The sequence below is a fragment of the Corythoichthys intestinalis genome, chromosome 13, assembly GCF_030265065.1.
Source record: "Corythoichthys intestinalis isolate RoL2023-P3 chromosome 13, ASM3026506v1, whole genome shotgun sequence".
In the NCBI taxonomy this organism is placed as follows: domain Eukaryota; kingdom Metazoa; phylum Chordata; class Actinopteri; order Syngnathiformes; family Syngnathidae; genus Corythoichthys; species Corythoichthys intestinalis.
This window is the reverse complement of record NC_080407.1, coordinates 43,363,914-43,390,320: the sequence shown is the minus strand read 5'-3', so window position 1 is coordinate 43,390,320 and position 26,407 is coordinate 43,363,914. Positions and strand designations below refer to the sequence as shown.

The following is a 26,407-nucleotide window of genomic DNA, read 5'->3' as shown; positions in this document are numbered from 1 at the left end:
TGAAAATGATGCGCCGACTCTCAGTCATGGTTGCCACAACTACCCATGAACCATTGCGGGTGTAACACTTAATAAATAACAGTCGCTACAGTATGAATATTCAGCCGAAATGAATCCCTTAGTTATATTCTGGAAAATTGTATTGTGGACTACTCAAAGTAACGAGGTATAATCACATCACATTTCAATGTGTACTTTTAAGTTTGTAAAGCCACTGCGACATTTCAATCGCAAAAGACGGTGCTGTCTCCTCCAAAATTAGGAATTTTTTCTGCAAAATTTTGGAGTTTCAAATTCACTTTCCGAGAGCAAACCCATCTAATAACAGTCCCAGAAGGAAAGTAGGACTGTATAAAATTTCGTCAAAATCCGACAATTCGTTTTGGAGTCCATAGGGAATTATGTTCCATTTATATACAGTGCCTTGCAAAAGTATTCGGCCCCCTTGAACCTTGCAACCTTTCGCCACATTTCAAGCTTCAAACATAAAGATATAAAATTTTAATTTTTTGTCAAGAATCAACAACAAGTGGGACACAATCGTGAAGTGGAACAAAATTTATTGGATAATTTCAACTTTTTTAACAAATAAAAAACTGAAAAGTGGGGCGTGCAATATTATTCGGCCACCTTGCGTTAATACTTTGTAGCGCCACCTTTTGCTCCAATTACAGCTGCAAGTCGCTTGGGGTATGTTTCTATCAGTTTTGCACATCGAGGGACTGACATTCTTGCCCATTCTTCCTTGCAAAACAGCTCGAGCTCAGTGAGGTTGGATGGAGAGTGTTTGTGAACAGCAGTCTTCAGCTCTTTCCACAGATTCTCGATTGGATTCAGGTCTGGACTTTGACTTAGCCATTCTAACACCTGGATACGTTTATTTTTGAACCATTCCATTGTAGATTTGGCTTTATGTTTTGGATCATTGTCCTGTTGGAAGATAAATCTCCGTCCCAGTCTCAGGTCTTGTGCAGATACCAACAGGTTTTCTTCCAGAATGTTCCTGTATTTGGCTGCATCCATCTTCCCGTCAATTTTAACCATCTTCCCTGTCCCTGCTGAAGAAAAGCAGGCCCAAACCATGATGCTGCCACCACCATGTTTGACAGTGGGGATGGTGTGTTCAGGGTTAATGAGCTGTGTTGCTTTTACGCCAAACATATCGTTTTGCATTGTGGCCAAAAAGTTCAATTTTGGTTTCATCTGACCAGAGCACCTTCTTCCACATGTTTAGTGTGTCTCCCAGGTGGCTTGTGGCAAACTTTAAACAAGACTTTTTATGGATATCTTTGAGAAATGGCTTTCTTCTTGCCACTCTTCCATAAAGGCCAGATTTGTGCAGTGTACGACTGATTGTTGTCCTATGGACAGACTCTCCCACCTCAGCTGTAGATCTCTGCAGTTCATCCGGAGTGATCATGGGCCTCTTGGCTGCATCTCTGATCAGTTTTCTCCTTGTTTGAGAAGAAAGTTTGGAAGGACGGCCGGGTCTTGGTAGATTTGCAATGGTCTGATGCTCCTTCCATTTCAATATGATGGCTTGCACAGTGCTCCTTGAGATGTTTAAAGCTTGGGAAATCTTTTTGTATCCAAATCCGGCTTTAAACTTCTCCACAACAGTATCTTGGACCTGCCTGGTGTGTTCCTTGGTTTTCATAATGCTCTCTGGACTTTAAACAGAACCCTGAGACTATCACAGAGCAGGTGCATTTATACGGAGACTTGATTACACACAGGTGGATTCTATATATCATCATCGGTCATTTAGGACAACATTGGATCATTCAGAAATCCTCACTGAACTTCTGGAGTGAGTTTGCTGCACTGAAAGTAAAGGGGCCGAATAATATTGCACGCCAAGTTTAAATTATCCAATAAATGTTGTTCCACTTCACGATTGTGTCCCACTTGTTGTTGATTCTTGACAAAAAAATTAAATTTCATATCTTTATGTTTGAAGCCTGAAATGTGGCAAAAGGTTGCAAGATTCAAGGGGGCCGAATACTTTAGCAAGGCACTGTACAATGAATTTGGCGTAAAACATAGGGAAATAGTAAAACAATGGTAATTGTATTTGTTCTAGTTTTTTTTTTTTTTGTTGGGAGGGGCAACGGCTGGTTGTCACGGCAACCTCAAAAAGTGAAGAACGGGGCGTCGACGTCAAGCCGGCTAGCTCCAGCGGGATATGGATTCGTCGCTGTTGCCGTGACGTCCGCGAGGACATTTTGATTAGAGGCTGTGTACAGTATGTCCGTTTCATGTTTTATGAAGATTGAGTTCCCAGTTGCTTTCAACCTTCAGCCCGGAGGCAACACTCAAATCGCACTACTGTAGACAGTGCGCGAGAGGGAGACACAGAGAGGGAGAGACGTGCCCCCGGGGGGGTCAGCAGTCTGAAAAAAAGAGCACTATTTTCTTCTGCCAAGCTGAGGATTTGGAGCTTTCCAACATCATTTTGAGGCACATCCATCCACTGTGCGTAAATGGGACAACTACAATGGGAAATATACTATAAAGGATCCTTTTATTTCAAACATCAGTCACTAAAGATTGCGCCTGAATTTTAATGAAAGACATTGTACTCACCATACATTCTGATTAATATATGAGTGTAGATCGCGACAGATTTGTTTTCCTAGCACTAATTTTTGACTTTGAAATGCGTGGGGATTTTGTGCGCTTTAATAGTTTCATCTTGGTTTCAGCAGTGGCGGAACAAACGTGAATAGGGCCCGTGTGCGGGAAGTATAAGGCGGAAAACACAGACAAGGCTGAAAAAGAAGTTTCTGCTCTTGCACCGCTCTGAAGGGAATAGTTACAGCGGGGCAAATAAGTATTTAGTCAACCACTAGTTGTGCAAGTTCTCCCACTTGAAAATATTAGAGAGGCCTGTAATTGTCAACATGAGTAAACCTCAACCATGAGAGACAGAATGTGGAAAAAAAAAACAGAAAATCACATTGTTTGTTTTTCATAGAATGTATTTGCAAATCATCGTGGAAAATAAGTATTAGGACAATACCAAAAGTTCATCTCAATACTTTGTTATGTACCCTTTGTTGGCATTAACCGAGGCCAAGCGTTTTCTGTAACTCTTCACGAGCTTTTCACACACCGTTGCTGGTATTTTGGCCAATTCCTCCATGCAGATCTCCTCTAGAGCAATGATGTTTTGGGGCTGTCGTTGGGCAACACGGACTTTCAACTCCCTCCACAGATTTTCTATGGGGTTGAGATCTGGAGACTTGCTAGGCCACTCCAGGACCTTGAAATGCTTCTTACGAAACCACTCCTTTGTTGCCCTGGCCGTGTGTTCGGGATCATTGTCATGCTGAAAGACCCAGCCACGTCTCATCTTCAATGCCCTTGCTGATGGAAGGAGATTTTCACTCAAAATCTCTCGACACATGGCCCTATTCATTCTTTCCTTTACACAGATCAGTCGTCCTGGTCCCTTTGCAGAAAAACAGCACCAAAGCATGATGTTTCCACCCCCATGCTTCACAGTGGGTATGGTGTTCTTCAGATGCAATTCAGTATTCTTTCTCCTCCAAACACGAGAACGTGTGTTTCTACTAGGCATGTGCCGGTATGATATTTTGACGGTACGATAACCGTGAGCAAAAATACCGCGGTTTCACGGTATCACGGTATTTCAATTATAGCTCCAAAAAAATTTTGAGATGTATGGGTTAAAAAAAAAAACTTTTTTCCATTGAACAGGATTTTTTTTTCCAGACCATAGTTGCAAATTGGAACATGAATATATTGTTAAAATAAACAAATTATCAATAAAAAAATATTTTAAGTAAAATTAAACTAAATATAACTTATAGACTATACTCACAGCCACAGCTCAAGTTGCTCAAGATTAGAGGATGAACAAAATAATTTCTATAAAAAAGTAAAAACACTTCTGAATAAAAATTTTTAAAAATTTATACTGCATGACTTTTTTTTTTTGTGGGTGGAAAAGCTTAAGTGAAATTTCGCCATTTTCAGCCACTGTGTCAACTGTAGTCTACATAATGTCATGCCTTTGTGTTTAAAAAGAACATAAAGAATTCATAAGTTAATTAAACATGTATAAGTTAGTTAAAATGTCAAGATTGTTGTGGGAAGGTTTCATCTAAAAAAAATTAAAAAAAAAAAAAAAAAAAAAAAAAACATTGAGAGTGAGACCTCTCCTTGATCCAGCGAACGTGGATTTGTGCTGAGGGCATGATCATCTTTCATAGTTAGCGATCTTTGACACTATCACTTTTTCCCCTTCATTCAAGCGAATCAAGCTTGTTTTCTCACTCTGAAGTTGCTCTCCCAGCTAAGCCTAGGCTAACATTCATCTTTGTAAGCTTTTAGTTAGTTTGTATATTGAATTTGAAAGGAAAATGTGTGTTTTGTTTTTGGTGAACTTTTTCCATGGTGCTAATCTGTTGAAGCTACTCACATGGAAAAATCTAATTGTACAACATTTTAAATGTATTCATTTTGTATATTACACTTACCACGATTTGAGAGCTCAATAAATTGAAGAACAGTACGCCTTATGTTTGGAGTATTTGTTTTTGGGTTAGCTGGCTGGCTAGCCGATAGCGTCACTTTCACACACAGCAACAAACGCGCCGTTCACTCATTTATCCGTTCAATTGGCTGACATACTGACATGTGATCAGCAGAGATGGTTAGCTCTGATTGGTTCACATGTGCATGTTTTCTCAAACATTAAAAAAAAAAAAAAAAAGTTTGTTGAATTGATGCGACAAAAAAATGCAATGCAACATAAAATGGATCAAATCTTTAAAGAGCAACGAAAGAGTTGAGGAGGCTTATTTATCATATTTAGTTTTATTTGCTCTGATGGGGAGGTTCAGAGCATCTTAGCTGTCAATGTGCACTTTGGACTTATATTTGTTCATTTATGTTAGGCTACTTATTCATTTCCTTATGATTTAAAAAAAAGTCAATGTTTGCGCGATCTTCAAAATATATTCCATTTCACTTTGCATAATATAAGTCATTTGTACTTATTTTTCTGAATGTATGTTACTTCTATCTTAGTAAAAAACAAGTAAATGTTTACATTAACTTCAATTTGACTATATATTCAACGGTCTTAAGGAGTTAAAATGGAGATTTGGCATTTGGTATGTGAGGAAATGAGGGAAGATAAAAATTAGGAGATGGAGGTTGGGGTTATTGCTGTTTTTGTTAACTTTTATTTAGCAAATCATTGATTTTTATTCAAAATTGTATTTTTTTGATAACTCTGCTAAAACAGTTTTCTTTGCATTTCAGTAGTTTAAGACGTTTGACCCCCCCGGCCCCACCAAATATTAATAAATAAATACAATTTTCTGGCTCCGTGGCGACCTTCACGTCGGGGAGTTCCGGCAAGAAATTCTAGCCACTTTCACCCTAGTTATGGTCAGATGAAACCAAAATAGAACATTTTAGTGGAAACACAGGTTCTCATGTTTGGAGGAGAAAGAGTACTGAATTGCATGCGAAGAACACCATACCCACTGTGAAGCATGGGGGGTGGAAACATCATGCTTTGGGGCTGTTTTTCTGCAAAGGGACCAGGACGACTGATCTGTATAAAGGAAAGATTGAATGGGGCCATGTATTGAGAGATTTTGAGTGAAAATCTCCTTCCATCAGCAAAGGCATTGAAGATGAGACGTGGCTGGGTCTTTCAGCATGACAATGATCCCAAATACACAGCCAGGGCAACAAAGGAGTGGCTTCAAAAGAAGCATTTCAAGGTCCTGGAGTGGCCTAGCCAGTCTCGAGATCTCAACCCCATAGAAAATCTGTTGAGGGAGTTTAAAGTCCGTGTTGCCCAACGACAGCCCCAAAACATCACTGCTCTAGAGGGGATTTGCATGGAGGAATGGGCCAAAACACCAGCAACAGTGTGTGAAAAGCTTGTGAAGAGTAACAGAAAACGTTTGGCCTCCGTTATTGCCAACAAAAGGTATATAACAAAGTATTGAGATGAACTTTTGGTATTGACCAAATACTTATTTTCCACCACGATTTGCAAATAAATTCTTTAAAAATCAAACTATGTGATTTTCTGGGTTTTCTTTTCGCATTCTGTCTCTCATGGTTGAGGTTTACCCATGTTGACAATTACAGGCCTCTCTAATATTTTCAAGTGGGAGAACTTGCACAATTAGTGGTTGACTAAATACTTATTTGCCCCACTGTATGTGGGGAAAAAGGGTAGCAAACAAGGTAAGAAAAGTGAATGCAATGAGCAGTGTTGTTAATTTTACTTTAAAAAAGTAATTAATTAGAGTTACAAATTACTTCTCCCAAAAAGTAATCGTGTTAGTAACTCAGTTACCTGAATTTAAGAGTAATTAGTTACATGGCAAAGTAACTAGTGATAATTTTCATGTTTTTTTTTTTTTTTTTGAGAAAAAAAAAAAAAAAAAACTTAACTAGACACAAGGGTATTGCGATAACTAGATAGTAACCTTTGCTATGTGTGGAAGTCATTTAAAGTTGTGAATCAAGCGTTAAAGTTGTTAAAATTGCTCCCGCTATTGCATTGGTTCCCTTCTGTCTACTTTCAACATGTGTAAGTTTTAAAACTGTTTCATAATTTAAAGATAGATTTAAGTCAAGATTTTGCCGATTTAGGACCATTTTAGATAAAAAATAATAATAAAATAAAAAAGTTGGTTCGCTAGGAAGGATCTCTACAACAGAGCCTTCCTGAGAGGTCTACTGCTTTAAGATGGCCGCTGTTTACTAACGCATGTAGTCCTTAAAACATGTTGCCAATGCAGCCGTGTTTATCATTTGCATCTAGTTCTATAATATGTGATATCTACCGTATCATGTGGGCATAGTCTGTAGGCTACAATCAGGTATTATTGGAGCCACCTAGCATCGCGTTTGCAACGGCGTCTTCCCCACTCCTGCTCTGCTCTCTCGTCTCCGTGAGTCCGTCTCTCTGACTTTTTTTAGTCAACCAACTTAGTAACGCATAGTAACTCACGCCTTTCCTGCCTCAGTAACGGTAACGGCGTTGCCAAGATGTGAAAAGTAATTAATTAGATTACTCACTACTGAAAAAAATAACGCCGTTAGTAACGCTGTTATATTGTAACGCCGTTATTAACAACACTGGCAATGAGGGCATCATACCAGATTGCTTAAGTCAAGAAACCTTTCACTATTGGAGAATTCATTATGCCTGCAGCCAAGAATATTTGCCGTCAGGTTTTAGGTGAGGCCGCTGTTAAAAAAGGTTGATTCAGCATATGGTAGGTTACAGTGCCTTGCAAAAGTATTCGGCCCCCTTGAATCTTGCAACCTTTCGCCACATATCAGGCTTCAAACATAAAGATATGAAATTTAATTTTTTTGTCAAGAATCAACAACAAGTGGGACACAATCGTGAAGTGGAACAACATTTATTGGATAATTTCAAATTTTTTAACAAATAAAAAACTGAAAAGTGGGGCGTGCAATATTATTCGACCCCTTTACTTTCAGTGCAGCAAACTCACTCCAGAAGTTCAGTGAGGATCTCTGAATGATCCAATGTTGTCCTAAATGACCGATGATGATAAATAGAATCCAAATGTGTGTAATCAAGTCTCCGTATAAATGCACCTGCTCTGTGATAGTCTCAGGGTTCTGTTTAAAGTACAGAGAGCATTATGAAAACCAAGGAACACACCAGGCAGGTCCGAGATACTGTTGTGGTGAAGTTTAAAGCTGGATTTGGATACAAAAAGATTTCCCAAGCTTTAAACATCTCAAGGAGCACTGTGCAAGCCATCATATTGAAATGGAAGGAGCATCAGACCACTGCAAATCTACCAAGACCCGGCCGTCCTTCCAAACCTTCTTCTCAAACAAGGAGAAAACTGATCAGAGATGCAGCCAAGAGGCCCATGATCACTCTGGATGAACTGCAGAGATCTACAGCTGAGGTGGGAGAGTCTGTCCATAGGACAACAATCAGTCGTACACTGCACAAATCTGGCCTTTATGGAAGAGTGGCAAGAAGAAAGCCATTTCTCAAAGATATCCATAAAAAGTCTCGTTTAAAGTTTGCCACAAGCCACCTGGGAGACACACCAAACATGTGGAAGAAGGTGCTCTGGTCAGATGAAGCCAAAATTGAACTTTTTGGCCACAATGCAAAACGATATGTTTGGCGTAAAAGCAACACAGCTCATCACCCTGAACACACCATCCCCACTGTCAAACATGGTGGTGGCAGCATCATCGTTTGGGCCTGCTTTTCTTCAGCAGGGACAGGGAAGATGGTTAAAATTGACGGGAAGATGGATGCAGCCAAATACAGGAACATTCTGGAAGAAAACCTGTTGGTGTCTGCACAAGACCTGAGACTGGGACGGAGATTTATCTTCCAACAGGACAATGATCCAAAACATAAAGCCAAATCTACAATGGAATGGTTCAAAAATAAACATATCCAGGTGTTAGAATGGCCAAGTCAAAGTCCAGACCTGAATCCAATGGAGAATCTGTGGAAAGAGCTGAAGACTGCTGTTCACAAACACTCTCCATCCAACCTCACTGAGCTCGAGCTGTTTTGCAAGGAAGAATGGGCAAGAATGTCAGTCTCTCGATGTGCAAAACTGATAGAAACATACCCCAAGCGACTTGCAGCTGTAATTGGAGCAAAAGGTGACGCTACAAAGTATTAACGCAAGGGGGCCGAATAATATTGCACGCCCCACTTTTCAGTTTTTTGTTAAAAAAGTTTAAATTATCCAATAAATGTTGTTCCACTTCACGATTGTGTCCCACTTGTTGTTGATTCTTGACAAAAAATTAAAATTTTATATCTTTATGTTTGAAGCCTGAAATGTGGCGAAAGGTTGCAAGGTTCAAGGGGGCCGAATACTTTTGCAAGGCACTGTACATTGTCTCTGCACTTAATCTTTGTTATTAGCCCCATCGTGTCATTTTATATTTACTGTAATTTTCTGCCACACACTGCCAGTCCCTGAAAAAAAGGCCCACATCAAACCGGTCCGTGTGCTCCTTTAACACAGTCCCAAGGAGCAAAGATTTCAATTTAGAATTGAAATATCTTTTCATCACCAATCAACCATTTGATTGTTTTGTCATTTTTTTTTCAGCGGTGAATGTGTACTCACGATTAAACCGTCCACATGCAAAATAGGGAAATATGTACATAATTCATACATGACTTCCAGCGAGAATTGCAGTGGGGGCTAAAGGGAGACTGCAGCTTTGAAGCTCTCCAAAGAGGGAACGGCATGAATTAAGTAGCATCATCAGACACATTTGCTTTCTGGGAAAGTTAAAGAAAAAAAAAATCATTTTACACAGCCACAGTCATGAACTGTTTTCTCTTACGCTATAAAGGAGTCTCCTCTATTCTACCTGCAAGGTCAGGCTTAACATCAGAACATCTGCCAGGGATTAGATGGAAGGGAGAATTAATATTCCATGAGAAAGTTCGTTCAAGATTCTCACTACGAAGTAGTAACAGCGGGAAGTTTTTTTTTCCTTTTTTTCGAGCCACTCAAAGACAAGAAAAGTGGTTCTGGCAGCCCTACTCGACCCCCTTTCCACGCCGATACGTTATCTGCGCAAACAGATGCTATCGCCGGCCTCCGGCGCTCAGTCTCGCTAGCGCACAAGCCGCATCGGGGTGTTTTTCATGCTTTATGGCCCCTGTCGGCCTTTTACGACACCTGAACTGACCTCCGGAAGATCTACGGTCGCCAGACATAACATGAGGTCACCCCACAACAGATGGGACTGCGCTAAATGTTTTGGCCTACCTCCACAGAGAGCTCTCCAGCACCTTGGTCGAGTCAGCGTGGTAGTACTTGGTCAGAATGAGAATGACCTGCAAGAGGAGAGAAACAAAGCAGTTTAGTTGGACAGCATTTTTTGAAGCTTTCTCAAAAACCACTTTAACTGAAGTTAGCAAAAACTTAAATACAGACACGAGGTAGCAATACAATGAGGCACAGGTGCGTGACACAAGAGGCTGTGGATTGATCAACACACAAGGAGCAGGCCAAATCAGTAGGTAATCACAATAACCAGACACACTTAACAGAACTCAACTCAAGGCATGACAGCTTGGTAGGGAAATAAACTAGAGTGCCAGAAGTCAAGTCTCCAAACACAAGCAGCTACAATAGCAAAAAACACCACAAATAAGCCTGATTTTCCTGAGACCTGCCCCTCCTTGTGTTTTTAATCTGATTGCAGGTTAGATGTCTGACAGTTAGAGTGGCCACAGGTGCTGGCAATAACAATCAGCCACCTCGTCGCTCAATAAACTTGTCCAGTTCCTCCATCAATTGCATATCGCGTTCCTTGATGATTGTCTCTGATCACCAGTGAAGGGGATAGTATCTTTTCTCGTATTTACTGTTTGAAGAAAACCTGTTGGTATCTGCACAAGACCTGAGACTGGGACGGAGATTTATCTTCCAACAGGACAATGATCCAAAACATAAAGCCAAATCTACAATGGAATGGTTCAAAAATAAACGTATCCAGGTGTTAGAATGGCCAAGTCAAAATCCAGACCTGAATCCAACCGAGAATCTGTGGAAAGAGCTGAAGACTGCTGTTCACAAACACTCTCCATCCAACCTCACTGAGCTCGAGCTGTTTTGCAAGGAAGAATGGGCAAGAATGTCAGTCTCTCGATGTGCAAAACTGATAGAAACATACCCCAAGCGACTTGCAGCTGTAACTGGAGCAAAAGGTGGCGCTACAAAGTATTAACGCAAGGGGGCCGAATAATATTGCACGCCCCACTTTTCAGTTTTTTATTTGTTAAAAAAGTTTAAATTATCCAATAAATTTTGTTCCACTTCATGATTGTGTCCCACTTGTTGTTGATTCTTGACAAAAAATTAAAATTTTATATCTTTATGTTTGAAGCCTGAAATGTGGCGAAAGGTTGCAAGGTTCAAGGAGGCCGAATACCTTTGCAAGGCACTGTAATAAATAAAAAATGAAAAAAATTATATGTATATAATAATGAAGCACCTTACGGGTGACACAACCAGACACTTCTACGATGCAGGCTATGTATGAATAAATTGTCACACATTTTGAACATGTGACAGAAATTATTGCGCATTTTCGTCTCGTCAGATGAAAACTGGCAATCCTCTCGTTATGTTTTAGTCTCCCAAATCACATTTTTAGCTTGTTATCGTCATAATAAAAGTGTTCAATGACGAAAAAAAACACTGATGCAAGCTGAGCTGCAGTCTTAGAGCAATTGCCTCTAGTGTCAAAACTGTCATGGCTAATGGTCACACATGAGTGTTCACATTATTCCTGGCCATTAAATCAGGTGCCACTTCAATGTTTTAATATACAGTGAGGACGAAGGGACACATTCCAGATGAATGGTTCCGCTCACACAATCCCAGTTGCATCTCGATTAGCTTTCATCTTAGCAAATTGTTGCCATGTTCATGTCATCAACCTCTGTTAAATCCCCCTTGATTGCAATAGTGTGACCGCAACATCCCCAACTGTGGCTTTTTTGTTTTTTTTCCACAAGGGGAATGAGTCAAGTGACTTTTATCAGGGAGAAGTCAACTGGACGGTCAAGACCTCCAAGTGACTCCGTGCGGGATACACAAGACAGTCCATTAAGAGTCAAGATCACGGTCGGGCGATGACAATATGCCGGCTGTCCCGGGGACATTGCCGTGGCTTGTTTGCGATTGTTCATTGAATAGAACACAGGGAGAAGGAATGAAAGGATGGAAGTCGCTGCTGGGGCTCTGACGGGAAGAATGCATTCATTCATTAAAAAAAAAAAAAAAAAAAAAAAACAGACCACACACAAACATCCGAATATTCCAGTTTATGATCTGTTAATTCATAGTATGTACTTGGAACGAATGCCAAATTTGTTGGTTGTCCAGCCCAACTAAAATGTTGGTTATTTAGAACAAGGGTTTTCAATTCAAGAATTTTTCTTCTTGAATTGGACATGACTGGATACATTGCTGGTTTGTGCAGATCATTTCTTGACACTCAAGTTGCCTTCCTTGAAGGAGATAGTACCTTTCTCGTAGGCAATGAAAAGTAGTCTGTGTGCAGCTTATATAATAGAGTTCATTTATTTTCCTCTTGAAATAACTCAAAATATAGCCATTAATATCTAAACCACTGGCAACAAAAGTGAGTACAACCCCTTGGAAACTACATCCCTAAATGTCCAAATTGAGTACTGCTTGCCATTTTCCCTCCAAAATGTCATGTGACTCGTTACAGGAGTGTTGTCAGCATTCCTGCAGAGATTGAAGAGGTGAGGGGTCAGCCTGTTAGTGCTTAGACCATACGCCACACTCTACATCAAATTGGTGTGCATGGCTGTCACCCCAGGAGGAAGCCGCATCTGGAGATGGTACACTAGAAAGCCCGCCCGTCTCATCAGACCATAGGACATGGTTCCAGTAATCCATGTGCTTTTTTGACATGTCTTCAGCAAGCTGTTTGCAGGTTTTCTTGCGATGTAGCACAACAATACGTCTTTTAAGATCCTCAGAGAGTTCTTTGCTACGTGGTGCCATGTTGGAACTTTCAGTGACCAGTATGAAAGAGTGTGAGAGCTGCACTACAAATTTGAACACACCTGCTCCCTATGCACACCTGGACCTCGTAACACTAACGAGTCACATGACATTTTGGAGGGAAAATGACAAGCAGTACTCAATTTGGACATTTAGGGATGTAGTTTCAACAGGGTGTACTCACTTTTGTTGCCATGGGTTTAGATATTACCTGCATTATTTTGAGTTATTTTGAGGGGAAAATAAATAAACTCTCTTATATCAGCTGCACACAGACTACTTTTCATTGTGTCAAAGTGTCATTTCGTTAGTGTTGTCCCACGAAAAGATATACTTAAATATCTGCAGAAATATGAGGGGTGTACTCACTTTTGTGATACACTGTAATCAATCAGGGAATGGTATCGTTTCTCGCATTTACCGTTTGACTGTTTGTATTACTCTAACACACCCAATATGAAAATAAATAGCACTGAATATAGGGCTCAGGAGATAAACAATGCTTTCTTATCACGGAAGCCCAACGTGTGCGTCATGCAACTGACTGAGCAAGATTGAGGCTGACAAGCCCACGTCTGCACCACCAACTCTCGCAATCAGTTCTCCTGTACAGTCCAGAACAAATGGCAGGATGCCCTGTCCCAACACAAGGAACACGGGAGAACGCCCGATATCCAACTGATAACACGACTGACAAGACTCCAAGAGCCCCTTTGACGGTGAGGTGGCAAACTCCACAACCCTCATTGCCGTGACAACACTAACTCCCAAATCCTCCTGTCCAATCCACAAACAGACAATAATCTTTCCATTACATCAGATGTAAATTGATATACTGTACAGGTAGTCCCCGGTTTACGAAGGAGTTCCGTTCCTGCGCTGGCGATTGAAGGAGACCAGTCGGCCAGTAGGCCAGTCGAACTGTTTGCATTATTTTAACACACTTAATATAATCAATCAGGGAATAGTATCTTTTCTCGTATTTACCAATCGACTGGTTGTATTACTCTAACACACCCAATATAAAATAAATAGCACTTATATCAAGGAAAACAAGCAGAATATAGGGCATAAGAGATACATGACGCCTTCTTATTAGGGAAGCCCAATGTGTGTGTCATGCAACTGCTTGAGCAAGATTGAGGCTGACAAGCCCACGTCTGCACCACCAACTCTCGCAATCAGTTCTCCCGGACAGTCCAGAACAAATGGCGGTACGCCCTGTCCCAACACAAGGAACAGCGGAGAACGCCCGATATCCAACTGATAACACGACTCACAAGACTCCAAGAGCCCTTTTGACGCTGAGGTGGCAAAATCCCCAACCCTCGTTGCCCTGACAACAGTAACTCCCGAATCCTCCTGTCCAATCCACAAAGAGACAATAATCTTAAACAAACACAGCCTTCTTCCTGCCCATGGCCCGCCCAGCGAGAGCCTTCAAAAGACTGAATGTTTAACTAAGCGTTGTCATTTTTCTCAGGAACTTTTTGTTGACGTGTGATAGGGTGACCTTGCCTCCCGCCTGTTAATGTTTCGCAGCTGTCAACCTGAATATATTGTCAACTTGTTTTCGGTGAGCCTTCTTTAAACCTTTCAAAATGGAGTCAGAGTTAAGACTAAGGTGAACGCGCGGAGTTTGGCCTTTTGGCCGGGAATCCCGCCAGCCCCGATTGTTGGAGCTGCGCCAGCACAGGTTCGGCGGTTCGGCTGGCGCGATTCTGAAAGGTCAGATTCCTTCACCCTCCATCAGATGCAAATTTATATCAAAATGACATCAATGGTTTGTGCTACGTTTGTGCCGTAAAAAGTTTTGTTTGCGCCGCTATCGTTTTTTGAAATATTTACAATTCTTTTATAAATCAATCTGAGGAAGGGCTGCAGCTACGGATTATTTTAGTAGTCGATTAATCTATCAACTAGTTAGTTTGAATAATTGAGTAATCGGATTAGGAACATTTAATGCGTTGCAGAATCAATTTTAGGAGCTGTAAAACCAGGGCTTGCTATGATTGCACTTTTTAAATAATAATAGTTCCTTCAAACTATGCAGAATTGCACTTTCATTTAAAAATAAATTAAAATACCCTTAAAATAAAGAAATGAGGATCTAAGTAAAACAAAAGTACAATTAGCTAACTTACATAGCAAATGTCCGCTAGCTTAAATGCTATAAAGTGCTTTTTTTTTTTTTTTTTACAATGCTATTGAATCGTTCAAACACATAATCCCCCCAAAAACGACTACATATACCTATAAAGTAAATTACGAATGCATAAAAAAACATTAGCTAAAACAAAAAGCTACCTTATGTTGGTCTTAACAGGGAGCAGCTGGATTCAGCCATGTTAAGTTGTCATTTTCACTGTTGCCACTAGACGGCAGTGTATCCACCCAAAACAATAACACTTTTAACGAATACTCGAAGCAACAAAATTTGATTCGAAGCTTTTTTCTCATCGAATTACTCGAGTTAAGCGATTAATCGTCGCAGCACTAATCTGAGGTCAACCAATTTTGATCAAAACCGGCTAAAAAATTTTTAATCGTTTGTGCCGTAACGGTATGGTAGATATTCTACTTTTCCATCGAAGATGAAACGTTACCACAATGGTTCTTGCTACGTTTGTGCTGTAAAAAGTTTTGTTTGTGCAGCTATCTTTTTTGAGATATTTACAATTCTTTTATAGGTCAATCTGAGGTCAACTCATTTTGATGGAAACCGGCTTAAAATGGTGTCAAACGTTTGTGCTGCAACGGTTTTGTAGATATTCTACTTTTCCATCTACGACGGAACGGAAACGCAATGGTGCCGTTTGTTTGTGCTACGTTTGTGCTGTAAGAATTTCCAATTTTGCTGCCAATATTTCGCAGTTATTACAATTTTTTTTAAAGATCATCAAGAATTCAACTGCACACCCCACCTACACCCCTACCCAACCCAGAAATGTTAACGCCATTTTTTGACCTCAGATTGACCTATAAAAGAATCGTAAATATGACAGCAGTACAAACTTTTTACGGCACAAACGTAGCACAAACCATTGACATCATGATATAAATTTGTGTCTGATGGTGCGCCAACTTCATGGAGGTCAAGCCAGCATTTCACAATGTTTCCTTCGGTAGGCACACAAAAAAACACCAATTTACCAAAAAATTAATCGCTCCATTCGTCCAAATATTGCCAATTACCTCATTCAACGGCCGCTCTAACGCTTAGGGACACTATACAGTAAATCTGCTGTGTGCTCTTTATTTGAGGCCGGCTGCTGACCCGCAGACTCGTTACCATTTTAACGGCGCTTTGAGATTGCCGCCATTCATTAAAGGGATCGGCGCAGAGGAGAGAGGGCAATTACATGCACCTCTGCCTCCGTTCTCCTCGACAAACCTTCGCCAGGTTTGGTCCTGGTCAAAACCCGGCGTTGCGGCCAGACAGCTCAGCGTCACTGCTGTTTGTTAGAGCTTTATCCTTTTCAACAGCACCTTATTGTCACTTCTCACTCACCCGTGAAGTTGTCAGCGTCATTATAGTCATCTGTGATCAGATACTAACGCGGCCTCTACCAACATCTGTTGAGAAGGCAATGGACAGAAGTGGGTAGAGAAGCCAAAAATTGGACTCAAGTTAGAGTAGCATTACCTCAAAATAATTTTACTAGAGATGTGACCGAAAAGGTCACAGGTGCTAAGTAAACACCACAAACCTTCTCTAAAGAAAGGAATATCTACTTACATTTGATCATGGACGCACACAAAGGAAAGTTACCCTCACATAGATCCTACCATGTGGCTGTGCAATGTATGTTTATGATGTAACTTGTTTATTTAGCACCTCTGGATAGTATTGAGACTCCATCTGAATGTAAAAGAGTGCTTATTCACCGCTACGGAAGCTTCGGGAGCAAAATCTGATAAGGACGCAAAATCTGAGCTCTGCTTCATCGACGCCAGGACTCGGCCCGCTCGCCTAGCTCTCGATCGATTCCACTTGTTGTACAAGAAAACAGCGAATCTTATTGGGAGGCGTACGAGATATTGGAATAGCCTTGTAAAGAGCTTTACAAGTTCCGGCAAGAATGGAATAGTTTTTTGTTGTTGTTGCAAACTACAGTTCCAAACTAACGTACATCGAGGTCTCATTTAGCTTAGCAACTGGAGGCGTAAGACCCATTTTTCGAGTGTCCAAAGCTTCTAAGAAAGAGCATTTACCAAGGTTTCATCGGCCGTGAAGCCCAACGAACAGAATGCTACGGCGACATCGGCACTTCTGCTAAAGGACGCATTCAGGAAGGAACACCTAGCTGCCATTGATAGTGCTAGAACGGCGATTTTAAACCTTTTCTGAGTCCCGGCATGTTTTTACATTAGAAAAAATCTTACCAAAAAAAAAAATCCTCCCATATTACTTTCTGTACAATATATTTAATTATAAAATAATTGCTCAGTATGAATACTTCATGTTTTTAGATGAACGCAAAGCCAATATCCTGGCAGGAATCTTTTTCAACAGCTCTCATTCTTTCTGTTTCTAAAAAAAAAAAAAAAAAAAAACATTTTTTTTATAGCAGTTAGGCTTGAAAAGCTTAGATTTATCAGACAAGGGGACTTTAGCAATGTCTTTAACTGCATCAGAGCCGAACATCTCACTGACAAGGGCTTTCCAGACCGATAGTATTAATGCAGTGGTTCTTCCCTTGCTATAGGTATTTCACATGTATAGTCTACGAACCCTTCAGAATTGAACCCTACGCTGCCTGTAGGTCTGTTATAATTTTACCATACCAAGTGTCAACCTTCCACTGAGCAAAGCAGTTTCTCCTCCCATTAGCTAGAGGGCTAGCAGCTCTAAGAAACTGAATAAAGCCTTTTAATCGGGGGCAAACCTGTCCAGAACCTAGTCTAAAATGACACTTTACCTTTAGTTAGAGTATGAAAATGGGATCCTGTGTATTGTTAAGCTCCGCCGAACCCCTGAGACTTACTCACCGAACCCCTGGGGTTCGATCGAACCCATGTTAAGAACCACTGTATTAATGTCTCTGCCATTGTGTGGGACTTTTTGGATTCAGCAACAAGGTAAACTGGCTTCGATGGCTTTCTCATTGACGTTTAGTTTATCCTCAAAAAAGTTGGCTGTTTTCTGTGTTTTCACAAATGCTAACAAAATTGAATTGTTTTGAAGCGACGGGTATTTCGTTTAGAGATGACGTTTAAGCTTGTTTGGCACCATGGTGCTGGTGGATAGCGTTCAAGAAACGTATGGATTTCTAGCCATCAGCCACCTTGCTGTCCTCGACAATGTGTTGGAATAAAACACAGGGGGTGTATTGACGGTCGTCGCATATGGGATAAAAACCTTCATGAATATTGACACTTAAGGAGTCTAATCAAATGATGTAATGTAGACGTGCTGGGGTCCACATTGTCACAGAAAGCAAGGTGGCTGATGGCTAGAAATCCGAGCAGTTCTTCAACGCGACTGCTCAACTGCACACTACCACATCATTCTACCTACGCCTTCCTTCCTACTGCAACTTGTTCCAGAGGTGAGGAGCATAGTAACTAAATGCTGCCTCACCCTGCTTGGTTCTTGTTTCTGGGAACATACAGGAAACCGGTTCAGACCACCTTAGGGGTCTAGATGTTTCATAGGAATCTAATAAATCAAGGATGTACAGTGGGGCGAATAAGTATTTAGTCAACCACTAATTGTGCAAGTTCTCCCACTTGAAAATATTAGAGAGGCCTGTAATTGTCAACATGGGTAAACCTCAACCATGTGAGACAGAATGTGGAAAAAAAAACAAAATCACATTGTTTGATTTTTAAAGAATTCATTTGCAAATCATGGTGGAAAATAAGTATTTGGTCAATACCAAAAGTTCATCTCAATACTTTGTTATGTACCCTTTGTTGGCAATAACGGAGGCCAAACGTTTTCTTTAACTCTTCACAAGCTTTTCACACACTATTTTGGCCCATTCCTCCATGCAGATCTCCTCTAGAGCAGTGATGTTTTGGGGCTGTCGTTGGGCAACACGGACTTCCAACTCCCTCCACAGATTTTCTATGGGTTTGAGATCTGGAGAATGGCTAGGCCACTCCAGGACCTTGAAATGCTTCTTACGAAGCCACTCCTTTGTTGCCCTGGCTGTGTGTTTGGGATCATTGTCATGCTGAAAGACCCAGCCACGTCTCATCTTCAATGCCCTTGCTGATGGACGGAGATTTTCACTCAAAATCTCTCGATACATGGCCCCATTCATCCTTTCCTTTACACAGATCAGTCGTCTTGTCCCTTTGCAGAAAAACAGCCACAAAGCATGATGTTTCCACCCCCATGCTTCACAGTGGGTATGGTGTTCTTCGGATGCAATTCAGTATTCTTTCTCCTCCAAACACGAGAACCTGTGTTTCTACCAAAAATTCTATTTTGGTTTCATCTGACCATAACACATTCTCCCACTCGTCTTCTGTATCATCCAAATGCTCTCTAGCGCAGGGGTTCCCAACCTATTCCACTAAGGCACACTGTGGGTGCAGGATTTCATTCTTACCAAACAAGATGACAACACTTTTTCCCCAATCTGGTGTTTTACAAGTGCAATCAGTTGATTGCAGTCAGGTGTGGCTTGTTTTAGCAGAAGCCTCATTGGTTCAACTGTCTCTGCTGGATCGGCTGGAACAAAAACCAGGACCCACAGTGTGCCTTGAGGACTGGGTTGAAAACCCCTGCTCTAGCGAACCACAGCAGGGGGACACGTCTGGCAGTGCAGGATTTGAGTCCCTGGCGGCACATTGTGTTACTGATAGTAGCCTTTGTTACTGTAGTCCCAGCTCTCTGTAGGTCATTCACTAGGTCCCCCCGTGTGGTTCTGGGATTTTTGTTCACCGTTCTTGTTATCATTTTCACGCTACGGGGTGAGATCTTGCATGGAGCCCCAGATCGAGGGAGACTATCAGTGGTCTTGTATGTCTTCCCTTTTCTAATAATTGCTCCCACAGTTGATTCCTTTACACCAAGTGTTTTACCTATTGCAGATTGAGTCTTCCCAGCCTGGTGCAGGTCTACAATTTTGTCTTTGGTGTCCTTCGACAGCTCTTTGGTCTTGGCCATTGTGGAGGTTGGAGTGTGGCTGACTGAGGTTGTGGACAGGTGTCTTTTATACCGATAATGAGTTTAAACAGGTGCCATTAATACAGGTAACGAGTGGAGCCCCGTTAGACCACATTAGAAGAAGTTAGACCTCTTTGACAGCCAGAAATCTTGCTTGTTTGTAGGTTACCAAATACTTATTTTCCACTCTAATTTGGAAATAAATTCTTTAAAAATCAAACAATGTGATTTTCTATTTTTTTTTCCAGATTCTGTCTCTCATGGTTGAAGTTTACCCATGTTGACAATTACAGGCCTCTCGAATCTTTTCAAGTAGGAGAACTTGCACAATTGGTGGTTGACAAAATACTTATTTGCCCCACTGTATTTTGGTCCAAGGCCATCTGGTGTTTTGTAGACGAGCAGTAGTATTTTATAGTCTATCCTTTGACTCACTGGAAGCCAGTCTAACGATTTCAAAACCGGTGTAATGTGGTCCAGTTTCCTTGTATTTGTGAGGACTCTGGCTGCAGCATTCTGTTCTAGCTGCAGCTTCCTGACTGATTTTTTTTTTTTTAATCAAGACCTGTAAATATACCGTTGCAATAGTCCAATCTTACGAAAATGAATGCATGCATAAGTTTTTCCATGTCGTGTTGAGTCAGAAGCCCCTTAATTCTGGCTATATTTTTTAGGTGGTAACAAGCAGATTTAGTGACAGACTTTAGATGGCTATCAAATTTTAGGTCTGAATCAAGTGTTAAGCCAAGATTTCGGACTTGATTTGTAGCTTTAAGTGACATTGTGCTAAGGTGCCTGCTTATCTTTGACCTTTCCTTTTTTGGGCCAAAAATGATCACGTCTTTTTCACATTTAACTGGAGAAAATTCTTGCACATCCATTCATTGATTTGATGAATGCATTTACTCAGGGAGATTAAGGTACTATAATCATGTGGGGACCCAGAAATGTAGAGTTGTGTGTCATCTGCATAGGTGTGATAGGAGTAGAGCTGAAACGAATACTCGAGCAACTCGAGTAATTCGAGTTTAAAAACTGATCCGAGTAGTTTTATTCACCTCGAGTAATCATTTATTTTGACAGCTCGTTTTGCTCGGACTACTTTTAATGCGGGACGCGCTGATGTCACGTACGTAGAGGAAGAAGCAGAGAAAAAAAACTTACTGCAGCCGACAACTGCTACAAACGACGCTGACGTTGCTAAATACTAGCCCGCACGATGCTAGTTGGTAGCAGGTAGTGTCTGATGAGTCTCATAGAGATCACATGTATGTTGAATTAGATGCAAAATGACAGACTCGGCCGCGTCTGGGCAGCGTTAGTAAACAGCCACCATCTTAAAGCAGTAGAGCGCTAAGCGCTAATAAAGAGCGCTAAGCGCTAATAAATAAGATTAACGTAACGTTAGCCCTGAGGAGGGCTAGTTTTCTATTAATTATGACCACTGTCGATGCTTGGCTAACGTGTCTTACATACTGGCTTTAACATAACATAGCGATGTGGAGTGATGAGGATGTAAAATAAAAACTCAATAATGCTAACTATCAATTTTAGCTCAGGAGTCATTGCTGGATAAAACACTAAGTAGCACTAGTCCCTAATGTGCTCCAATACAGCCTGTATCATACATTTATTTTGAACACTGCAAAAACTCAAAATCCTATCAGAACTTACAGTTTAGACTAACTTAAAACTTAACTAGAACTTCAAAATGGCTTGTCACAAATAGAAATTCAATGGAAACATGTGGGGAAAAAATCCTAACTTTTAAGTGATATGTGTTCTCAAGCGTAACGGCATTTATAGATCTATATATATATATATATATATATTTTTTTTTAATAAGATCTAAAGATTTTTTGAGTGAAAGCAGTGAATTAGTCTTTTTTTTTTTTTTTTTTTTAATTTTAGTTACATCTGAGATGCAATTGTTGGCTGTTTTCAACAATATACATCGAAAATAAAGACATTGATTGACTGAAAATGGTTCAAGATTAGATGAAATGTCTTGTTTTCTCATGTATATTTATAATTGCTCTTCACCCAAAAATATATTTGTTTTATCCGTTTACTCGATTAATCGATAGAATTTTCAGTCGATTACTCGATTACTAAAATATTCGATAGCTGCAGCCCTAGATAGGACATGTCATACTGTTCCATAATCTGAGCGAGGGAAGCATATAGATGTTAAATAAGAGTGGTCCAAGAATTGACCCTTGAGGGACTCCACACGTGAATTTGGTTCATTCTGACTGATGGTTTCCGATTGACACAAAGAAATCCCTATCCTGTAAATAAGATGTGAACCACTGAAGAACAGTGTCAGTAAGCCCTACCCATTGTTCCAATCTGCTGAGTAGTATGTTGTGATCAACCGTGTCGAATGTGGCGCTGAGATCCAATAGTAGCGGAACAGATGATTTGCCTGCATCGGTATTCCGACGAATATCATTTAGGACTTTGATAACCACGGTTTTGGCCGAATCCAGACTGAAATGAGTTAAAAAGATTGTTTTGCATCATAAACCTGGATCAGGTCGAACACAACCCTCTTGATAATTTTCCCCAGGAATGTCAGATTTGATATTAGCCTATAATTAGTAATGGTTGAGGCATCCAGATTTGTTTTGTTTTTAGAGGAGGTTTTATTACTGCAATTTTTAAAGTCTGTGGAAACTCTCTTGTTTGGAGAGAAGTATTTATAATCTGAAGTATGTCTGGGGCTATGCAATGAAAAACAGTTCAGAAAATTTTGAAGGAAGGATGTCAAGGCAGCATGTTGTGGGTTGCCAGGTGTTCCCGGCAACCAACAAACTTTAGCATTGTCGTTGCATTCTGTTCGGTGGGCTTCACGGACGATGAAACCTTGATAAATGCACTTTCTCGGAAGTTTGGGACACTCGAAAAATGGGGCTCGCGCCTCTAATTGCTAAGCTAAACGAAGTCTCCATGTACGTTTGTGTGGAACTGTAGTTAGCAACAACAACAACAAACTAGGGCTGTCAAAATTATCGCGTTAACGGGTGGTAATTAATGTTTTTAATTTATCACGTTAAAATATTTGACGCAATTAACGTACATGCCCCGCTCAGATTAAAATGACAGCAGTGTAATGTGAGCTTGTTGTTACCTGTTCTTTGTTGTTTGGCGCCCGCTGCTGGCGCTTGGGTCCAAATGATTTTATGGGTTTGGGGAGTGAGCATGGTGTAATGACATCAACAATGGCGAGCTACTAGTTTATTTTTTTGATTGAAAATTTTACAAATTCAATAAAACGAAAACATTAAGAGGGGTTCTAATATAAAATTTCTATAACTTGTACTAACATTTATCTTTTAAGGACTACAAGTTTTTCTATCCATGGGTCGCTTTAAGAGAATGCTAATGTTAATGGCATCTTGTTGATTTATTGTTATAATAAACAAATACAGTACTTATGTACCGTATGTTGAATGCATACTGTATATCCGTCTTGTGTCTTATCTTTTCATTCCAACAATAATTCTCAGAAAAATATGGCATATTTTATAGATGGTTTGAATTGTGATTAATTACGATTAATTAATTCTTAAGCTGTAATTAACTCGATTAAAAATTTTAATCGTTTGACAGCCCCTACAAAAAAACTATTCAGTTCTCGCCAAAACTAGCAAAGCAATGCAATGGCACTAAAAACAGTCTTTTCTGGGCAATTTACAGGTCAATTCATGTTTGTTTCAGGGCATTTACAGGTTACCTCCTGTTCATTTTGAGTCACGTTGGGGACATTCTTGAATCACCTCCTTTTCAGTAACCCAAAATCAACAGGAAGTGACCTGTAAATGGCCCCAAATGAACTCATTGCCTGCCACTGTCGAATGAACGGATGTTCATTCGCAACCACCTTCGCACTTCAAACGGATTGTGCGTCTACTAGCGGTAAAGTCATTCCAATTTTGCATGCAAATACATATCTTTGTGTGCCTATGTGGGGGTTGCACATGGATCCCGGAGAGACGGATTCATCTGCTCTCTAACGACTAATTGGACCGACAAGACTGAGCCAAGCGAGCCGCTTGGATGTGAGATAATCTACCGGCGCGAGTCGGAGGCCTTCAGGAGCGTCGAGGGGATCTGGGATACAGAGGGAGATGGAGAGATACAAAAAAAAAAAAAAAAACCTGACCACAACGGTGCGAAAGTGGAGGAACAAAGAGACAAAGGAAGAGCTGGAAGCGGGAACCTTAGCCGGGTTGTGGCGAGGGCCGCGGACACGCGGGAGGTTGGAGGCGCGAAGGCGTTAAGGCGGATGACGATCAATGAAAGGTGGTCACAGAGGCTTCTGGCTCTCCTAACCTGTTTATCGATTGGTGGACTAGGTTTTTAACACAACGCAATCCAGCGCCAACTCATCAGTGCTGCTTTTTCAGTGAAACATCGCCAAACTTAGATCAGGCCTTCAACATGCTAACAGGTAGAAAACGGACTTAATTGAATACAAATTGTGTGCTTTGGTTCTGATCAGTTTATCAAACAATCCCTTCATGGACAAAGAATCCGATCCTGGCTCAGGGTTTGTTCCCACAGTAGACACAGCTGCTGGACAGATCTGAACAGCTGTTGCCACGGAATTATCGTAATCCCTGTCCCCCTGCATTCCGTCCAAGCGTTTTCCCATCATCACTCCTGGGCATTTTTTTCTTCGTCGCTCGCTCATAATTAGCCAGCTGCTGAATTTCACGACTCCTATTTCTTTGCGCGACAATGACAACCCAACAGACAGTTTGGGCTGCAGCTATCGATTATTTTAGTAGTTGATTAATCTATGAACTAGTTTATCGAGTAATCGGATTAGGATGAAAAAATTTGCCTTAAACGGTATTAGAAATAAACAAAACACAAAATGAGGATGTAAGCACAACTAAAGAAAATTGGCTAACTTGCATAGCAAAAGTCCGCTGGCTTAAATGCTATAAAATGCTAACGTTCAAACACATATTCCCATAAAAACGGCTAAATATACCTATAAACTAGGGCTGTCAAACGATTAAAATTTTTAATCGAGTTAATTACATCTTAAAAATTAATTAATCGTAATTAATCGCAATTCAAACCATCTATAAAATATGCCATATTTTTCTGTAAATTATGGTTGGAATGGTAAGATAAGACAAAAGATGGATATATATACATTCAACATAAGGTACATAAGGACTGTATTTGTTTATTATAACAATAAATCAACAAGATGGCATTAACATTATTAACATTCTGTTAAAGCGATCCATGGATAGAAAGACTTGCAGTTCTTAAAAGATAAATGTTAGTACAAGTTATTGAAATTTTATATTAAAACCCCTCTTAATGTTTTCGTTTTAATAAATTTGTAAAATTTTCAATCAAAAAATAAACTGGTACCCGCCATTGTTATGTCAATAATTACTGACACAATGCTCATGGGTGCTGAAGGCTATAAAATCAGTCGCACCCAAGCACTAGCAGAGGGCGGTAAAACTCCATAAAACACAATTAACAAGTGGGCATTTCACTGTACTGTCATTTAAATCTGTCTGAGCGGGGCATGTGCGTTTATTGCGTCAAATATTTTAACGTGATTCATTTAAAAAATTAATTACCGCCCGTTAACAATAATTTTGACAGCCCAGCCCAGTTGCCTCAAACAGTTTACAATGAGGCTGTTTTAGCACATTGAGAGCGATAAGGCAGAGAAATGCAAGTGGACAGAGGCGTTAATTGGACCGCGCCTTTTATTGGTTTAAACCTTGGCAAATCTTTCACGACAAATATAAGTATTGTGGCGAACGATGTGAAGAATAATAAAAGGAGACAATCTTTTTCTTGACACGCTTAATTGAACACAACGCAGAACATACTGTATACCATTTGCAGCCACTACTGACAGTCATGGTTTCCCAACTTCCCATCATGCATTTGGGGGGAGCAGGAGACGATAATTTTCTTAACACGCCAAATTGAACACACCGCAGAACATACTGCATACCATTTGCAGCCACCACTGACAGTCATGGTTGCCCAACTTCCCATCATACATTTGGGCGGAATAGTTAAGTCGCTACAGTATCATTTAGTGAAAGCACAACAAAAATAATATTCCTATCTCTCAAAAAAATAATGTTCACAAAAAGAAAAGCGCTTAATGCAAAGAGAACTGACATTCCCAATCAAAATAGCTATGCAAAATACACATAAAACTTACTCAGACTTTGCCTTGGCTAGATCTCTAATTAACTTAAAACTTGCCATTGACACCTTGTGGTGTATTTCAATCACTACCTTACAAAGTTAAAGACACTCTGGAAGGGAGCCCATGTGGCGACGTCAACAATGGCAAGCTATTAATTTATTTCTTTGATTGACATTTTACAAATTTTATTAGAACAAAAACATTAAGAGGGGTTTTAATATAAAATTACTATAACTTGTACTCAAATTTATCTTTTAAGAACTACAAGTCTTTCTATCCATGGATCCCTTTACCCCCCCCAAAAAAAGTTAATAAAATTAATGCCATCTTGTGGATTTTTGTACTTACTGTATGTACAGTACGTTGAATGTTTATGTCTGTCTTGTCTTATCTTTCCATTCCAACAATAATTTACAGAAAAATATGGCATATTTTAGAGATGGTTTGAATTGTGATTAATTACAATGAATTAATTTTTAAGCTGTGATT

General features: G+C 40.2%; 1 protein-coding gene across 8 annotated transcripts in view; it reads right to left on the bottom strand.

Annotated features, from left to right (window-relative positions):
- sorcs2 (sortilin-related VPS10 domain containing receptor 2) overlaps positions 1-26,407 on the bottom strand; it is a 218,663-nt gene that overhangs the window by 108,248 nt on the left and 84,008 nt on the right. For all 8 annotated transcript variants that reach the window (XM_057853877.1, XM_057853878.1, XM_057853879.1 and 5 more), the window contains exon 3: positions 9,810-9,877. In XM_057853877.1, coding sequence (XP_057709860.1) covers positions 9,810-9,877 — 68 coding nt within the window. The remainder of the gene's footprint in view (positions 1-9,809; positions 9,878-26,407) is intronic.